Source organism: Peromyscus californicus, unplaced genomic scaffold, assembly GCF_007827085.1.
Source record: "Peromyscus californicus insignis strain IS unplaced genomic scaffold, ASM782708v3 Scaffold_24__1_contigs__length_46423439, whole genome shotgun sequence".
Classification (NCBI taxonomy): domain Eukaryota; kingdom Metazoa; phylum Chordata; class Mammalia; order Rodentia; family Cricetidae; genus Peromyscus; species Peromyscus californicus.
The window spans coordinates 29415495-29433852 of NW_026294535.1; the positions used below are offsets into that span (position 1 = coordinate 29415495).

The following is an 18358-nucleotide window of genomic DNA, read 5'->3' on the forward strand; positions in this document are numbered from 1 at the left end:
CCAATTTCTATACTAATACCTATCTATATGTAATACATTATCTATGCTATATATGTATATATATGTATGCACACACACATATATATACACACACACACATATATATACATACATATATATATATATATATCCTTTTTGAGTGGAAAAGTAGACATTGAATTTAAATCTCAGACAAGAATATAGAAGATATAATGGAGAACTAAACAGAACTTGAGTCCTGGTTAGTCAGAAAATAGTCTTTATTGTAGCATTTAAAATTTTTTTCTCAATAAAAATGACAATTAAAATATTCTGTGAAGAATAAAACCTAGCATGAGTAGATGGCATGCTCTCTGCTGAGTTGCTCTTCCAATGTTGTGACCTGTCAATAAAACACAACAATTAAAAGCTCCATTTAATTTCCAAAAGAAACAATAACTGAAATACTTTTGTATGTACTCTCATGTATAATTTATGGAGGTTTAATGAAAGAAAGAAAAGCTGTATAAAATGAAAAAATATTGATTGGTTTTTTTAGATTTAAAGATAAGGTAATCAAGTCAGAGAAGATTTTTTGAGCTCAAAAAATGGAAACTTTCAAGACTTACTGAACTTAAAATCTTTGCAATGTTGCCTAATAATAGTATCTTGCCAATATATATTTCTAGAATGCCTCTTGTGTTCGATGTATAAATATCTAAAGTAGGCAAACCCACAAAAAATTAACTTCATTTTGGCACTCTACCATGCCCAGTTTAAGTTTCTGAGGAAAATTCAATTCTTTTATGTGAAGTTTTAAATATGATCTTCATTTCTGTAGTGATACTCGCTCCAAATTCATCCTTCCAACATCTAAATTTTCTCCTCAGTTTTGAATTTTAAGAGGATCATGTGTGTGCTCAAAATTCATTCTTTTTGTGTGCTCACTACCCCCATTCACTGATGTATTTCCATTCACTTCCTACCATGTAATATGATTTTAAGCTTTGGACATAATGGTTACCAGAAAAGAGAAAACAATGAAGGAAAGCTGTCCCTAATTTTTCAGTGGAATGAATAAAAGCACCAAAAGTGGTCATTTCAGAATGCTTAACACCATGAAAAATATATATTGGGTTAATAAATATGATGGGGGACTCCTCACAACATCCAGTATGTGTTGATGCCTTCCTTTGCTTTGTGTTCATATCGCTTTGTATGATGTTTCATGTCTAATCCCTTCAATCACTCCTCAAGTTAAGGTGTCTGGCTCCAACACCTACATATTTAAACCTTACCAATATTCCTGTCTTTTAAAAAAGATGCCAACTAATCTAGACATTTTTAATACTGACCAATACAAATAGAAAGGAAAACATATCAGAGGTCACAGGGCTTAGATGGAACATAACTACAGACAAAGCAGTTAAAAGCCAGAGTATCTAATGGTCTTTGTGGTAGTTGGAATGTAATTGGGTCCCGTAAGCTCAAAGGGAAAGGCTCTAGTAGGAGGTGTGGCTTTGTTGGAGGAAGTGTGTCATTGTGGAGGTGGACTTTGAGAGCTCATATATGCTCGAGTCATGCCTAGTGAGTCAGTCTACTTCCTGTTGCATTCTGATCAAGATGTAGCCAGTGAGGCATCTACTTTGAATTGCAAAACCACTACTGTGAACATTTCAAAACTTAATGATAAGACTTAAAAAATAGCCAAATCACTATTTTCAGTGAAAGTTGTCCATGTGATAATATTTCTTTCCAAATTTATCATTTCTTAGAGATTTTATTTTTAATTTTGTGTCATGTCTATGTCTGAATGTTGGTTTGTGCAGGTAAGCTCAGATGCCAGAAGAGTGTATTGGATACTCTGGAACTGGAGGTCCAGACAATGGTGAGCTGCCTGGGTACTGCAAACTGAACCTGGATCCTCTGAAAGAGCAGTATATACTTTTAACCAATGAGCTACCTCTACCGTCTTCAATTTATAACTTCCTACAAATTTTTAAGTGAGCATGAAAGTCTAGTTTCTTCCTAAATCCAATGTACTTACCAGAGCCGATTATTTGGGATGGACAGTTTTCTCTAAAATGAATTTGCAAAACCAAAGGGGCAAGAACAGTCAAATAATTTCTGAATAATTTGGAGAAAGACAAAGATAGAGAAACATTTCCCAATCAGGTATCAAATTAGATATGAGTTGTATTTAATTTGTTTTTGTCTTTTTACTCGAAAGGGAAAATATCAGTGGAAGAGGTTGTTGTGGAATATTATTTTAAGATGGGTTACATTTGTTTGTGTTGTAGAACATTTGTTTTAATGATGCAAAGATGTGTTGCATTCTTTTATGTTGCATTTGTTTAACTCTGTGAAGCTGTGTTACTTTGTATGTTGAAAACACCTGATTGGTCTAATAAAGAGCTCAGTGGTCCGTATTCAAGACAGGAGAAAGGATAGGTGGGGCTGGCAGGCAGAGAGAATAAAGAGGAGGAGAAATTTGGGAAGAGAGGATCGAGGAGCAAGAAGGAGGAGGACATCAGGGTCCAGGCACCCAGCCACACAGCAAACCACAGAGTAAGAAGTAAAGAAAGGTATACAGAAATAGAGAAAGATAGACGGAATAATTTAAGTTAAGAAAAGCTGGCTAGAAACAAGCCAAGCTAAGGCCAGGCATTCTTGAGAAAGAATAAGCCTCCCTGTGTGATTTATTTAGGATCTGGGTGGCAGGCCACCAAAATGGTGGGATTAAAAAAACAACAACCAACTACAGGGGATAATCATCCAAACTAAATATATTTGTATATAAAATATGGTGAGTGCTTTATATTCTTATAGAAACAACCAAGTCATCTAGGAATTGAAAACAGTAGGAGCTAGAAATAAAACAAGATTTAATGAAATGATGAAAACAATACTGTCTAAGTTTGATGTTATTATTTTCCCTTTTTGCTTACGGCAGAGATTATCTTGGCAGTCACTTGTTGTACACTTGGAGCAGAACTCTCCTTTTATGTAAGGCTTGGTGTCTCTATAATTTCCTCTGCAAAAACGGAGAACATTCATGAGCCAATGATGCTCTTTTAACTTTTTTAGATCTACATTTATGCAAGCTGTTTCTGTCTTTCAGTAAGTTACACATTAGAAAGAACAAGAGCAACAGCTGTTGTTCAACAGAAGACTCATTTCCTATGTACTAAGAAACCATCAAAACTCCCCCTTCATTTCTTTCCTTTCCTTTTCTTTTTCTTCCCTTCCTTTGTCTTTCTCTCCCTCTTTCCTCTCTTCCCCAATCCCCTCCTGCCCCTTCTTCCTTTCCAAAAGCCTGAATTGTAAGAAAGTGACATTGTCCTCTAGTGATTTTCATCAATGGTTAGCCTTACTTGATTTCTTCCAAAGAAATGTGATGCTGCATGACAGCAGTTACACAGTCCTGTTGCTATGTGGAGAAATGGTATTCTCCCTTTCTTTGGGGGCAGTGTTTGTCATCCTGCTTTAGCTGCTCAGTGAAAGGCAGAAGAAAGAGCAGCCATAGATACACACATGTCCATCTCTCACCTTCTTTTCATCAGTCCTGTGTATTTATTCTTTGTGTTTTCCTTTACAAATCTTTAGCTTTAAAATTTGTTTGTTGAAGAAACAAGTTGTCACCTGTTTAAATATTCCTTTTATATTTGTAGATATTTGATTTAGAGTCCTAAATTTCATTTTTAGACTTCATTATGTTTATATTTTCACTTGAGCAAGAACTCTCGACAGGGCATTTAACAATTACATTCTTTCCTCAAAAAATTGCTCTTAAGAAAGTAATTTCATTCTTTTCTTATTCCATTGTTAATGTTCATTAGAGCTGCATTTGCTAACCTTTTTGTGTTTTACGTTTAGGTCATCTTATGGCAGTTTATTTTAAATTACCTTTGCCTCTGTGTTCATGTGCCTGTGTCCATGTGTGTAAAGACGACTGTTGGGTGTCTGACTCAGTCCCTCTCGAGCATGTTTTCTGAGACAGTCTCTCACAGACCCTGTGGCTCACTGACTGGTTTAACTGGCTGAGCCGGCAAGTACCAGGGATCTTCCTGACTCTGCCTATTCGGTAAGGGCAGTGCTGGTATTATAGGTAAGCCCTCCGTGCTTGGCCTTTTACGTGGGTGCTGGGGACCAAACTCAGGTCCTTATGACTCAAGACAACCATCTTACTGACTGAGTCATCTTCCCAGCCTCCCCTTTTTAAACTTTAGAATCAATTTCTCTAACACAAATTGTTAAATGGTTTTATAATAAAAATCCTGGAGCCAGATATTGACATAATTGCTGAAATACCAGAGAGACAAAGGAACCTCTAGGACTCCACAGCCTGAAAAAGCCTTTAGTTCCTGTCTCCTCATGTCTTATATATCTTTCTCTGCCCAGCCATCATTTCCTTCTTAGTGCTGGGATTAAAGGCGTGTGACTTCCCAAGTATTGGGACTAAAGGTGTGTGCCACCACTTCCTGCCCTCTTTGTTTAATCTAGTGACTTGTTCTGTTCTCTGATCTTTAGGTACGCAATATATCACCACAAATTTCTATCATTTCTCTTTTTATGTTGAAATAGTTCATGAATGGAGAGACTTTTCATTTAGGCAATACTTGTCACCATTCTGTTTTCATTTTTAAAATTTGTTTTGCAGAGGGAGACTGCATCAAAAATACTTTAGGGTCTAGCATAAGATTTTGTTTTGTAACATTTGGGTTTTGTTGTTGTTGTTGTTTGCTTTTGAGACAGAGTCTCTCTATGTAGCACTGACTGGCCTGGAACTCATTATATAGACCAGGCTGGCCTGGACCTCACAGGATGCTTCTACCTCCTGAGTGCTGGAATGAAAGGTGTACTCTACCACACCCAGCTTTGTAAACATTTGTGATCACCTTAGAAATTTTTTTCATTTCAGCAAATTAACTTACGGTGGTGAATAATTACATACAAATAGTCCAGTTGAGGTTCCCAGTTTAGGACAATTTGAAATTGCACACCCAACTCTAAGTGAATTGGCCCAAACTACCTATAAGAAAAGGAATTAAGAAGTATCATATTGAAACAATCCTTGTAAACAATTCATTATGAGAATATGTACAATATTACTTACATACATATATTTATTACATTTTTTCCTAATATCTAACACATTAAGTTATATTTTGTTAAAGTGGCCTTTGTAGGGGCAATTTAAATGGTTTTCCTTCTGAAATAATTATCATAAACCAAAAGGATAACTTAATAACTAAGCCATAATATAATACATGGTTAAAATCATAATTCCTTCTAGAAACTAAGGAAGCATAGTTTAATTCTCTGTGTGGGCATATTACAAGAAACATCAAAATCAGACTAGTAATGATTATAACAATTTCCATACATACATACCTTGACAGCAACCAACAGTTCCCTAATTATACCTAAGGTCCTCTCAACAAAAAGGAAATCATGTATGTTACTGGAAACCTAGCCAACTATCTAGAGAGTGAAGTCATGGATCTTGGACTAGGACCTACAACTGCCAATTTACCCAAGCAGCATAAATCTTAACTGCATTCTAAATATTTATCCTAATGTCCACAATAAAGTATACATCTTACCCTTCGTCAAAGAAACATCTCCTTGCAACACATGGATATCATTACAGAAAGCCACAATGCAGAGAGCGTGTGACCCTGTGGTGTCCTAACCCAACTGATACATCTATAATACAACTCTTGTACATAGACTCAGGATTCATAGTGGGAGAGAGGGTATAAGCTACACCCATTGAGTTTCATCAACATGGATCCCTAAATGAGACCTGAAGAAAGAGCACACCAGTAGACATGCTAACGAGGAAGTGAGGCATCTCACTGGGCTTCAATGCTGGACAAGATCTACAGGCAACTAAGGAACATTAAGAGTGGGAGAAGTAGTCTTCCCCAGAGAAGAACCCCCAAATTTGTTATGCAATACCAAGTGGTCAGACCTGAAATCATATACATATAAGTACCATTATATAGACTGAATAGGTTGTATTTATGTATTTAGGCACACACGTACATATGTAACCACAATTAAAGAAAGAGAGGACATGAATTTGAGAGAGAGCTAGCAGGGGTACAGGAGAAGTGCTGGAGGGAAGAGAGGGATGGGGGAATCTGATGTAATTATAATGTAATTGCAAAGAGGAAAAAGAAAGTAAACTAAATCCAATTAATGGGACATTGGCATGTGGAAGAGATGACTGTGAGTAAAAGACACAGTGATAAAATTATCAAATTGATCACTGAGAGAAAAATTCCATAAACATAAGAGAGGCACCAAACTGGCATGGCTCACTCACGCTTCCAACACTGGTAGCAGGCCACTAGGACGAGGGAAAGGGGAGGGAAGTGTTGTAAGGATCAGCAACCTAGGGTTTGCAAATGTGTTTTAATCTATAGACTTGGAATGCTAAGCTCAAGATTCTATAGCACAAGGAATGTGAAGATGTCCCGGACACCTGATGTAAAATTGATGAAGACTGGAAGTAAGTCAACACAGTCCTAGGTGTGGAAAAGCCACAGGGCTGAGCAAGAGAATCACAGTAGATTTCTTGTTGTTAGTAATGTGAAGAAAATGGCAGCAGAGTAGCATTTTTTTAAAGATTAGAAAAACTACACTCAGTACATGGAATACCCAATAAAATGGAGTTTTTAATGAATGTAAAAGAAAATACTGAAAAATGTTTCTTGTAATTAAAATGAACACAAGAACTACTTAACAACCTGTCACGTAATAACCTGTCAAGTACATACCTGTGTATAATGTCCACAAACTTTAGAACATGCCATGGTCTCAAAATTATAATGTTGACTTTCATTATACCAATATGTAATCATATGTTTTGGTGTAGTTTGTATTCCACCTAAATATATGTTTTCTCCAAGAAAGTCATAATCTTTAATGCATCCATGTCGTTTACTAGTACAGGGGTTATGAGCAAATTGGCACTTTTTACTCCATGATTCAGCCACTTTTGCTAATTTCTTATCCCAATACTGAAAAAATAGAAAACAATTAAATTAATTAGTACATATTTGCTTACAATAAAATCACTCTTATAACTGTAATAAATTCAGTTAATTGTAGATCTTTTAAAGACACCATTTTTAAAAAAGTATTTGTTGTTTTAGTTATTTTCTTTTCTTTCTTTTTTTTTTTTTTTTGTTTTTTTTCGAGACAGGGTTTCTCTGTGTAGCTTTGCGCCTTTTCCTGGAACTCACTTGGTAGCCCAGGCTGGCTTCGAACTCACAGAGATCCACCTGGCTCTGCCTCCCGAGTGCTGGGATTAAAGGTGTGCGCCACCACCGCCCGGCTAGTTATTTTCTTAATACAATAATCAAATACCTGAAACACACAGCTTAAAGAAGAAGTTACTTTGAAATCACCATTTCAGAGAGTTCAGGATATGGTGGTCACTTGGTGCCATGTTTCTGGGCCCATCATGAGGCTAACACCAGGGACTTCTATATGGTGAACAGGAAGCAATGGACACAGGAAGTGGCCAGGTCAAGGCCAGGGGCCCTCCCCAACTCAGTCTCTGCAGAGACTAACTGATGTGGGATGGTCTGTAGGTCAAATTGCTCTGATTGGTTAATAAATAAAACACTGATTGGCCAGTGGCCAGGCAGGAAGTATAGGCAGGACTAACAGAGAGGAGAATTGAGAGAATTCTGGGAAGTGGAAGGCGGAGAGAGACACTGCCAGCCACCGCCATGACAAGCAGGATGTGAAGATGCCGGTAAGTCACGAGCCACGTGGCAAGGTATAGATTTATAGAAATGGATTAATTCAAGATATAAGAACAGTTAGCAAGAAGCCTGTCACAGCCATACAGTTTGTAACCAATATAAGTCTCTGGGTTTACTTGGTCGGGTCTGAGCAGCTGTGGGACTGGCGGGTGAGAGAGATTTGTTCTGACTGTGGGCCAGGCAGGAAAACTCTAGCTACAACTAACAATGGTCCTCCAAACTGTAACCTGTCCTAGTAAATCAAACAAGCTGTATCACTCTAACACTAAAGGTCTCCACTCAACTTCTCCTTGCAATAGGTATATATATATATATATATATATATATATATATATATATATATATATATATATATATATACACACACACACACATACACATAGGCTATTTTTCTCCTGCTTCAACTTCCTCTTTTTTTTTTTTTTTTTTTTTTTTTGGTTTTTCGAGACAGGGTTTCTCTGTGTAGCTTTGCGCCTTTCCTGGATCTCGCGCTCTAGCCCAGGCTGGCCTCGAACTCACAGAGATCCGCCTGGCTCTGCCTCCCGAGTGCTGGGATTAAAGGCGTGTGCCACCACCGCCCGGCTCAACTTCCTCTTTTATATCATGACTAACCACTTACTTTTCTACCTAGATGTCCTGGTTAGATTTCTTTGTCAACTTGATACAAGCTAGAGAAATCTAAGGTGAGGAACCTCAAAAGATCAAATGCATCCATCAGACTGCATGGGGCAAGTGTGTAGGCCTGGATGTTCTGGATTAAGGACTAATGTAAGAGTGCCCAGGCTACTGGGGACAGTACCAGCACTGGGCAAGAGCTCCTGGGTGGACTAAGAAAGTGAGCTGTGCACAGCGCGGGAAGAAAATCCGTAAGCAGCGTTTCTTTATGGCTTCTGCTTCAGTTCCTGCCTAAAGATTCTTGCCTTGAGTCCCTGCCCTGAGGTCCCCTCATGAAGGGCTCTAAAGTGTGTGGTTAAAAAAAAAACCCTTTCCTCCCCAAGTTGCTTTTGGTGATAGTGTTTTTGCGAGCAGTAAAAACTAAATGAAGACACTAGACATCACCATGTGTGTTAACTACTGAGGGCTTTCTTCCTATGTGGAACTAGTGCCCATCACTGTCTTCTGGCTGGTTGGACTTACACCCGTTATCTCTACATTACCACTACCAACGAGACCTCTCAATAACCCTTTTTTATGGCCTCTTGATCTAGGAGAGCTCTTCAACTGGTGTCCCTCTTAGTCAACATCAGCAGTAGAACTAGATAACATTTCAGTGGCCCTTGATGTCCTTCAAACCTTAATTACCATTGTTCCTATAGTACTCCCAGACTGCCATGTCTTAAACACAGAATGCCTGCCTGGCTCTGGGACAGAAATTCTGTGCCTATTTAATTAATTATTGAATCATATGAGGTGTAGCTAAAAGACAAAACAAAAACAACACAAACAAAAAACCCAGACAATTGATTTAAGAGCCTTCTGCTTAAACTATTTCTTATGGATAGCACACCCTTTCTCACCAAGTAGTTCATATTGGCTGCCGGGGGGTTGACCTTGCTTCGAAGTTCATTATGGCTGTCGACAACCTCGTGTATAAATTTCTGGTCATAGATAGATGGTACCTTGAGACTTTTGCCCAATGTCTTGGGAAGTTTGCTGGCTAACAACCATAGACTTAATGTCCAGAAACAATTAAGTTTCTTCATCAGGACCATGGAAAGATGTAGAGGATACCCCTACTGAAAACGCCAGAACAGGGATCACCCTCTACACAGGCTCTGCCTTCTGATTAGGCTGGTCTTCTGTGTAGTGAGCAGCAGACTGCTTCCCTGGCTTCAGTGTTGCCATGGAGACGGATGCACACAGAGTTCTGAGCCACTCCTTAAATTCTCAGGGAAAGCCTGAGGCGCCCTCTGGTGCACAGTTCTAACCAACCAACTTGCTTTCTGAAGAGCTAATCTCAGCATGGAAAGCCTGGATTGTGAAAGGGGATGTCCCAGAGTGCTGAGGAGGGTCAGGTTGACCCATGCAAACAAAATACCGTGACTTTGCTGCACGTATTGGAGCCGTCGGTTTTATCACTGTACTCAGGAGACGGAGTCAGGAAGTGTGAGTGTGAGGCCAGCCTGATCTACACATCATCGACTTCCAGGCTAGTCAAGGGTTGAGACCCTGTCCGGATGGGGGCAAAAGAGCAAATAATTTATGAGTTTCATAGACTCTGTTTCCATGCTTAGCTTTTTTACTCTTTTAAAATAAGCTGCATATTATTTTATTCCTTTCTTCAGAAGCTGGGAACATAGTCTAGGCAACTGGTAATCCCATGGCAACCTATAGCATTCAGTTATTACCTTGTCAAATATTTAGAATTTTGTTTCCTTTTCCTTCTGAGTGATTATCTGGAAAAATAAAAATACTATAGGCGTGTGGGAAATTAGAGCCAAATGAATTCTTCTTGTAAAAATCTCCCTATTGTATGAATACTAGCAGATTCTAGGTCATCTGTGTTCTGCAGGCTAGGACTCTGAGCAGAGTATGTTGCTTATTCACTTTCCTGAAAACCAAGTATAACTCACCTTTCTAACACGAATCCTAAAAGGTCTTATAATTAAAAAACCCAAATCCAGACATTGAGGTGAAAGCTGAGTGATCAGAGAAGCAGAACAGCCAGCCACTAGCTCACCTCTACGAAATCCTCAGCCTCAAGGAGAGAGTTCCTGTTTCTTCATGCCTTATATACCTTTCTGTGGCCTGCCCCATTACTTCCTGTGATAAAAGGCACGCATCACCACTGCCTGGCTCTGTTTCGTGTAGCCCGGTGGGGCCTTGAATTCACAGAGATCGCAGACATCACAGACTCTGCCTCTCTAGTGATAGGATTAAAGGCATGTGTGCTACCGCTACCTGACCTCTATGTCTAATTTAGTGGCTGGCTCTGTCCTCCGATCCCCAGACAAGTTTTATTGGGGTACACAATATATCACCACACACCTTCGTTTGGCTTACTGTTTTAAATCCATTTGTCAGTCACTGTTATTCACTCATAAGCCAGAACTTTTCTGTAACATCCATCAATACTTTCCAGTATTTCTAGGTGAATATCTGTAATTCTCAGGTTGTTTCATTTCATACTTAGGTTATTTATAGTGTCATTTAGTTCAAGCAAATACATGTTTACACTCAATGAATGTTCTGTCCCAATCAGTTAGCCTCGCCAACAAAACAAATAACCAAAAACTTATTTTGATGAAATGAGTTACCATTTTTTTTCTATAGCAGAAATTAAGTTATGAGATGACAACAGAAACAAACCAAACACACACAAACAACACCAGCAAATCCGAGGACCCTCAAGAATTTCTATGGAGGGAGAGAAGACATATTTTCATACCTTCAAATGAGATCGAAATTTTAATGTGAAACTGTTTTTAATGTGCATATTTAGACATTTTTCGAAAGATACTGCAGTTGACAAAAAAAATTAACCCTCATAAGATCTGCAGCAGATCTGACATTGCATTGATCAAGATACTACCTATTATTATTGGAGTAGAATTTTACAAATATCTCAGGCTAACCTTGTCCCTTAATGGCCAGGTAGGTGTGTCAAAGATGTTACAGAAATAGCTAAGATTTAGGTGGGAAAACTGGTGGTAGACTGGGATTCAGGATGCTATTATGTTGTTTTCTCCTCAGATAACCTGGACTCTGGACATATAGTAGTTGCTCTGTGAAATAATGTTCAAAAGAATTCCATTAAATGAATAATCCACCAATGGTCTTGATCCTTCCCGGGTTTTGGCGCTCTCCTGGTGCAGGAGAAGCTTGCTGTGAATAAGTCCCCTCCTGTGCTGTGACTCCAGTCCAGGATTTAGGGCAGAGCAGGGTTCTCAGGCCTGGGAAGCTCTGTCTTAAAGCAGAAACCTCTTAGACTTCTGGGTGAGTTTGCCTGTGAGTGCAGGGTGTGGAAACTGGTCTGCTGGGTGGTGGGAGGGGATACACAGCACTGGACCCAGAGGTTTCCAAGAGGGAACCGAGGACGTGGAGTTGAATAAAAACTTCCCCTTTTAATATTACTGAGGAAGTTGGAGAGCTCAAAGAGGAAGCCTAGTGAACTAGAGCCCTGTTGCCTAGCAACCAGAGACTCTGGTCTAAACTGTTGTGTTTGCTGGGAACTGCCCCTTGGGCCTGCCTGTGGGAAGCTCCCAGAAGGTAGTTCTTGGTGGAATCACCCTGGTTTATACCGGTCCAGCCTTCTATTCCTGTTTTGGGCTTTACAGAGCTGATATTGTTAGGTCAAGGCAATGTGGCTTGCTCTGTGTCCCTAGCCTGCCCTTGAGTCCTGGGTGAAGGCAACAGTGGATTCCTTTTGGAGCACTTCAGGTACTGTGAAGTAAGATTTTAATTGAATTAAGAACAATTTTTTGTTCATTTTCAGATCTTGGGTCGGTTGTCACCACAGATTCAGGGTGGACTTAGTCCATGTCCCTCATGGAATTTTAGTACTGAACTGTATTTATTAATCTTTTCACTCTTCCTTGTTTATGAAGTAGATTAGATTCCCTTTATCTCTTTCATTCACTTGTGTTCTGACTCTTTAAAATTTGTGTAAACAAAATCAAAGCCACTGATACTTTTAATCAGGAGAGAAGTAATAATAATGGGAGGTAGAAATGGTCATTGTTAAGAAACAAGGAAGGGATGAAGCGGTGACTCAGTGGTTAAGATCACCCAAGACATTAGTCAGCAATATTAACTACACACTAGCATCTTATACCTGAAGTGGTTTGAGTGGGCCAGGAGCCTTGCTGTCCCTCAGTGCAATCCAAGGCCCAGCTTTCAGCCATTTGCATAAAATATCTATTCTTTAGTCCTCACAACAATTTGCTTCCTGAGGCCTCTGTTTTCTGTGCCAAGCAAAGGTAGAATATTGGAAGGATATTCAGAGGCCGGGTATGAATTAAGACTCTGTAATTAGTGGCACACATTTAAACCAAGTGACATTCACTTTTCTGCGTCTCATCTTGCTCAGTATAAAAATCGGGACCTTATCAGCTGGTGGTGGTGCATGCCTTTAATCCCAGAACTCGGGAGGCAGAGGCAGTCGGATATCTGTGAGTTCGAGGCCAGCCTGGGCTATAGAGTGAGTTCTAGGAAAGGTGCAAAGCTACACAGGGAAACCCTGACTCGAAAACCAAAACCAAACCAAAACAAAACAAAAAACCCAAAAACCAACAAACAAACAAACAAAAAAATCAGGAGCTTGGGTGATTTTAGCTTTAGAAACCCTGTCCAAATCTTTAGCTTCTCTAATTGGGGTGCTGGTAGGCAGATGCTAATCCTCTAGACTCCAGTGTGCCCCTTATAGCATCATTTCCCTTTAAACACTCTTGAATCACTTTTATGCTGTGTCATTCTGAGTTAACTCATACCTAATTGACTGAATTCTCTCATTTTCAAGGCTTTCTGCTAAGTTCTGAAATATAAAGTGAGCAGTCCCAGTAGTCATGGCTTTTATAAACTTACAGTTTTCCTGAAGAGTACTTGGTGCTATTCCATGCTGCAAACACCCAATTGTTTCCAGATTGTTTTCAGAAAGACTTGTATGTTGGCCTTGTTATTGTCATAGTCAGATATACGGAAATGAATCCAACATGGGTATATTCCAAGTGTATATGGACGTTTGGAGTGAATTAATTTCTATCAAGTAACAATCATTTTTAAGAATCTATGGCATACAAAGGGCAGTAAATACCAGTTTTTGTGGTTGTGATTGGACATTAGAAATTCAGAAAGTTAATGACATTGGAGAATTCCGGGAGACAGTAGAAGCAGGACATTGCTCTTTTTATTAATTGCAAACAAAGTCAAATGATTTAAAATGTCATACAATTATTTGGAATGGCCACAACAGTTACTAAGGTATGAATCTGGGAGGCTGGTAGTGTGTCAGAGAAAGCCATATATTGGCTGCTCAACATCTCCATCTCAACTTTGGTTTGTGTATTAGTGACTGTTCTGTTGCTGTGAAGAGGCACCGTGACAGACACTTTATAAAAGAAAGCATTGAACTGAAGCATGCTTGCAGTCTCAGAGGGTGAGTTCATGACAATCATTGCAGGTAGCATGGCAGCAGGCAAGCAGGCATGGCACTGGAGCAGTAGCTGAGATCTTACATCAGGCTGTGCCTAATTTGGGCTTTTGAAACCTCAAAGCCCACCGCCAGAGGCACACCTTCTCCACCAAGGCCACACCTCCTAGTCCTTTCTAAACAATCCACCAAGTGTGAACCATATATTCAAACATGTGAGCCTATGGGAACCTTCCTAATTAAAATCACTTGTTAGTTGATAACAGTAACTTGTTCTGGGATTGAAGCCATGGCCTTGGATGTGTTGGGCAAGTGCCAGAACCACTGGACTACAAGCCTACCCTACAAATGTAGTAGCTTGTGTGACATGATCAAATAATGGGCCTTGGGCTTAGAACATAAAAGTTGCATCTTTTGAAAGGTCACTGAAAAGAGAGCCACTTGAAGCATGGTTAGGATTATTTTCAAATCTGATGATTTGTCCCGTTTTCAGAATATGTTTTCTCTGGGTTGCAAAATAATCTTGAATTTACTATTAGCATAGGATTCCTGGCCTAAAGTGAGTGATTTTTAGAGGAGAAGGATCTGGGGTGGGGTGGGGAGCACAAAAAAGATAAGGTACAAAAGAATTGGGGTTAGAGTATACTGGGCATGAAATGATAGATATTGTTGCCATCTACTAAATGCTATGTCATTCCATCAGGATGAAAAAGGCGCTAATATTCAACTTGTCTTATACATTACGAACCAGTTCGGAAGAAATATTTTCGTTCGTCCACTCTGACAATATCAAAATCCATAATGGCTTGAGAAATGAGTATAAAGAAGAATGAGATCATGTGGTAGGGCAGATAGGCAGATTATTAGTTTCCCAATTTTGCTCTAAAATCTTAGAACAGACTGGGTGGCTGTAAATAATACAAATGTATTGTATTATAATCTTAGAGGTCAGTGCACACATTTTGTCTGGAACTGCGAAAAACAAGCTACCAGCAGGACTGGTTCCTTTTGGAGGCCCCAGGGGAGGAGTCATTCCTTGTCTCTTGTCCTTTCTAGAAGGCATTCAGCATCGTTTCCATCTTTGGTGCCAGCTGCATAGCATCTGTGTTCCTCTCGGACTTGTGATTCCATCTCCTGACCTTCTCTGCCTCACCCAGTTCCTCCTGCATCTCTCTCCTAAAACTCCGTGTGGAGCCAGTGAACCCCAGGGAGTCAGCTTTCCCATATCAAAGTTTAAATTTAACTCCACCTGAAAAAGCTCTTTGGCCTTGAAAGAGACACACGTTCACAGAGTGTAGAGATTAAGCTATGGACCTCTTTGTGTATACATCGTGCAGACTTTCATGAACCGTGATGTATTTGCATCACCCAAACTTCATTTCAGTTTATAAAATTATTAAAGATTTATTATTAGCCATAGCCTTTCAACACAATTTCTTTCTATGGAAAAGTACTGTGTATGGGTTATTTAAAATTAGAACAAGAATGACGGTTTTGCATTCATTTTATTTTATTTTTTAAAGTACAGCGTATTGCATGAGAAATACATACATTTGAATGGATTTAGAGGTCAAAGGAGTGGCCGCATCTAGGAGCCAACCTCGCCTGTTTTCTCGACGAAAGAATTCACTACAAGTATGTGAGCCCCGGAATGTTCCTCTTATAGAACGATTCCTTCAATCGCTTCCACCGTCCTTTCCTCCTGTTATTATGACTGTTCATACCCACACATATTCAGGATCAGCGTTTCCTAGATTTGAAAGTCCGGGGCCACCAAAATTGAAGACAATCATTATTTTAAAATTTGCCATTGATCGATATAGTTTTAATTTTTTAAAATTTAAGATTATTGCTTTATCATTGTTATTTCAAAATCCCCATGTGTTTACAGAAAATATAAGAGAAAGGAGAAAATACAAAGGAAGAAGAAAATACTATTTTCTTTACAATGTTGCCCCTATTACATGCTAGTGGGTTCATGTTTAATTGGTACATCATTTTAAACTGCATATTTAATCACACACCTTATAATCATTTTATATATTAAATACTCTAAAAGTATTAGTGTTCATATAAGATATAGTGTAATTTATGTACAAAGGAAGATTTAAGAGCTCATAAACTGAACTTTCTCTAACTTGTATACTGTTTATTTAAAATGGAATTTCAGTGACTTGAATCGCTTGAGTTTTATTTATTTTGTACTCATAACCTGCTTAGCATAATGTTAGGTACTAAAGACCCGACAAAGGATGAAATGAAGAGGTAGCTCCTCTAGTCTTACAGAAGAGAGTCATATTCTCACAGGATTAAATTCAACTAAGGAAAATATTTAAAGGAAAGCTGTAGACGTTTAAAGCAGAAAGATGGGAAAATGGAGGCTGTGACAAAAGGTTTCCTTGGGAATGACACCTTCACTCTCTCTGAGGGTTCACAATTCTGAAAGGCAAAAAGGTAAAGAAGTTAACAACACTAGTCATGGCTACAGCGTCAAGCCGCAGAGCTGTGGATCATAGAGCAGTCGCCACCTTGCTATTTTTTTGTATTTAAACCCAATAAAGAGTTTGCACAGCACATCTTATGCTTTTATATTAGTTATGTAGGAAGGGCATCTGGATTTGTATTGTGAGGAACCTTCTTCTCAACTCCCAAGACACCACTCTTTATGGAGCAACTAAATGCAATTTCTCTCTCTCTCATATATTGTAGTGATTTTATTTATTGATGATTTCATATATCAGTACTATATTTATATGATTTTCTACTCCCTCATTTCCTTCCATCTCCTCTCACGCTCCCCAAAGTCCTTCCTACATGGCCGCTTACTCTTCATTATAATACACATGTATATAATTTATAAATAGAACCTGCTGAGTCCCTTTAGTGTTGTTCATAGGTATATGCATTTAGGGCTAACTACTTGGGATTGGCTAACTCATTAGGGGCTATTTCCTGGAGAAGAGGGATCTCTCTCTGTCTCAGCAGCTATTTATTGCCTGTAGCTCTTTATGTAGGGGTGGGGCCTTGAAAGATTTCCTCCATCCACAATGGCATGTCAACTGGTGGTGTTATTTTTCAGGTCTTGGTTACACAACCATGCCATTGAGGGTCCATGCGTACAGCTTCCCTGTCATGTATATACCTAACAGGGGACATCCCAGTCCTCTGGCTGTTACAGTGTTCCTGCCTGCTCCAGTCTTGCTTGAGGGCATATCTTTCAAAGCTGACAGAGTCCTGGGAAGGTGGCCATTATCTTCGTTAGTTATCATTTTCTCTGTATCTTAAATACAATGAGTCTTGGGAGGCACATTTTCTATGGTGTTTATTGAAAAAAAATATAATTGTCTTGAATTGCATCCAGACATGACTTAATGTATGTATACTTTTAATGTATAATGCACACTGATTCCTCTCTCTCTCTCTCTCTCTCTCTCTCTCTCAGTTAAAGCAAGGATGGACTTCCAGATCATGGGCAATCCAGCATCCATGCCTACCTGTGTGAGCTACATTTCTTCACATTTTTATTGCTGAACTGGCACATGTTTATGATAGCTTGAGTAGTTAAAAACTATCCATATACGTATACATTTTATTGTGAACTGCAGAAACATCTACAGAGAGAAAGCCTGAATATTATCATCCCAGAATTGAAAAACTTCTTTTAATAGGATAATAGGTATATGGATAATATTCTGTTTTTCTTATTTAATACTGTTCTCACATTTTCCTGAAAAAATAAATTCTTTCTTAGAAAATTCATTCTGTCCTTTTAAGATTAAGTTTAATCTAAAATGATACATAACATCACAAAACTGTATGAGTTTAGGAATTCTGTAGGGTATTTTGATACATGTATAAAATCAGGGTAAGTACACCCACTCTAAATGCATATATTACATGCATATTTATGACATTCTTCATTTTGTGATTGGCATAGCAAACATCATCTAGTAGTAACTATACCTGTGTTTAAAACTGTTATGCTGAAGCACATGAGAATGTTATTGATATTATTAAAGCTTTATTTTTTATTTAGAATATGTCATACATTATTTGAAAAGTCTTAAATACTTTGAAGTGTACTTTTCATATAGTTTCGATTACAAGACATGTAATTTTTTTTTTTTTTTTTTTTTGGTTTTTCGAGACAGGGTTTCTCTGTGTAGTTTTGCACCTTTCCTGGAATTCACTTTGTAGAGCAGGCTGGCCTCAGACTCACAGAGATCTTCCTGGCTCTGCCTCCTGAGTGCTGGGATTAAAGGCATGCGCCACCACCGCCAGGCAAGACATGTAATTTGTTAGGTTGACTCACACTACATTAATACTTTTTGTAGACTAAAAATAAGCAAAGTCAATAATTTCATCTGTTTCTGTCATCATTATAGATACCTTTATCTTAAGCTAAACGTGACACTTAAGTTATGTTTAAATAAAAAGTTATGCTTACACACTGAACACAATATAGATAATGTAGCAAGGGGTGTGTCAACAGAGTGTAGCAAGTGGTGTTCCAGTTGTGTGCTAATAT

The 18358-nt window shown here is 38.7% G+C and overlaps 2 protein-coding genes across 2 annotated transcripts in view; one reads left to right on the forward strand and one right to left on the reverse strand.

The window, feature by feature from the left end:
* Positions 1-238: 238 nt before the first annotated feature.
* LOC128119787 (GLIPR1-like protein 1) lies at positions 239-9497 on the reverse strand. Its single transcript, XM_052753368.1, has 5 exons — positions 9260-9497; positions 6747-6989; positions 4893-4990; positions 2907-2992; positions 239-361 (listed from the first exon to the last, which is right to left on the reverse strand). Exons 1-5 carry the CDS (start codon positions 9452-9454, stop codon positions 282-284), a joined length of 702 nt encoding a protein of 233 aa, XP_052609328.1. The 5' UTR covers positions 9455-9497; the 3' UTR covers positions 239-281.
* A 5869-nt stretch (positions 9498-15366) lies between these two features.
* Caps2 (calcyphosine 2) overlaps positions 15367-18358 on the forward strand; it is a 38507-nt gene continuing 35515 nt past the window's right edge. Inside the window, 2 exon segments of the mRNA XM_052753369.1 lie at positions 15367-15465; positions 17273-17328. Coding sequence (XP_052609329.1) covers positions 15367-15465; positions 17273-17328 — 155 coding nt within the window.

Excerpts from the sequence above, each read along its gene's own strand:
- LOC128119787 (XM_052753368.1), bottom strand. The coding sequence starts at position 9,454 with ATGGTCCTGATGAAGAAACTTAATTGTTTCTGGACATTAAGTCTATGG. Across the intron at positions 6,990-9,259 it reads CAGCCAATATGAACTACTTG|TATTGGGATAAGAAATTAGC; the intron begins GTGAGAAAGGGT and ends CTATTTTTTCAG. Across the intron at positions 362-2,906 it reads CTGCCAAGATAATCTCTGCC|GTCACAACATTGGAAGAGCA; the intron begins GTAAGCAAAAAG and ends TTTTATTGACAG.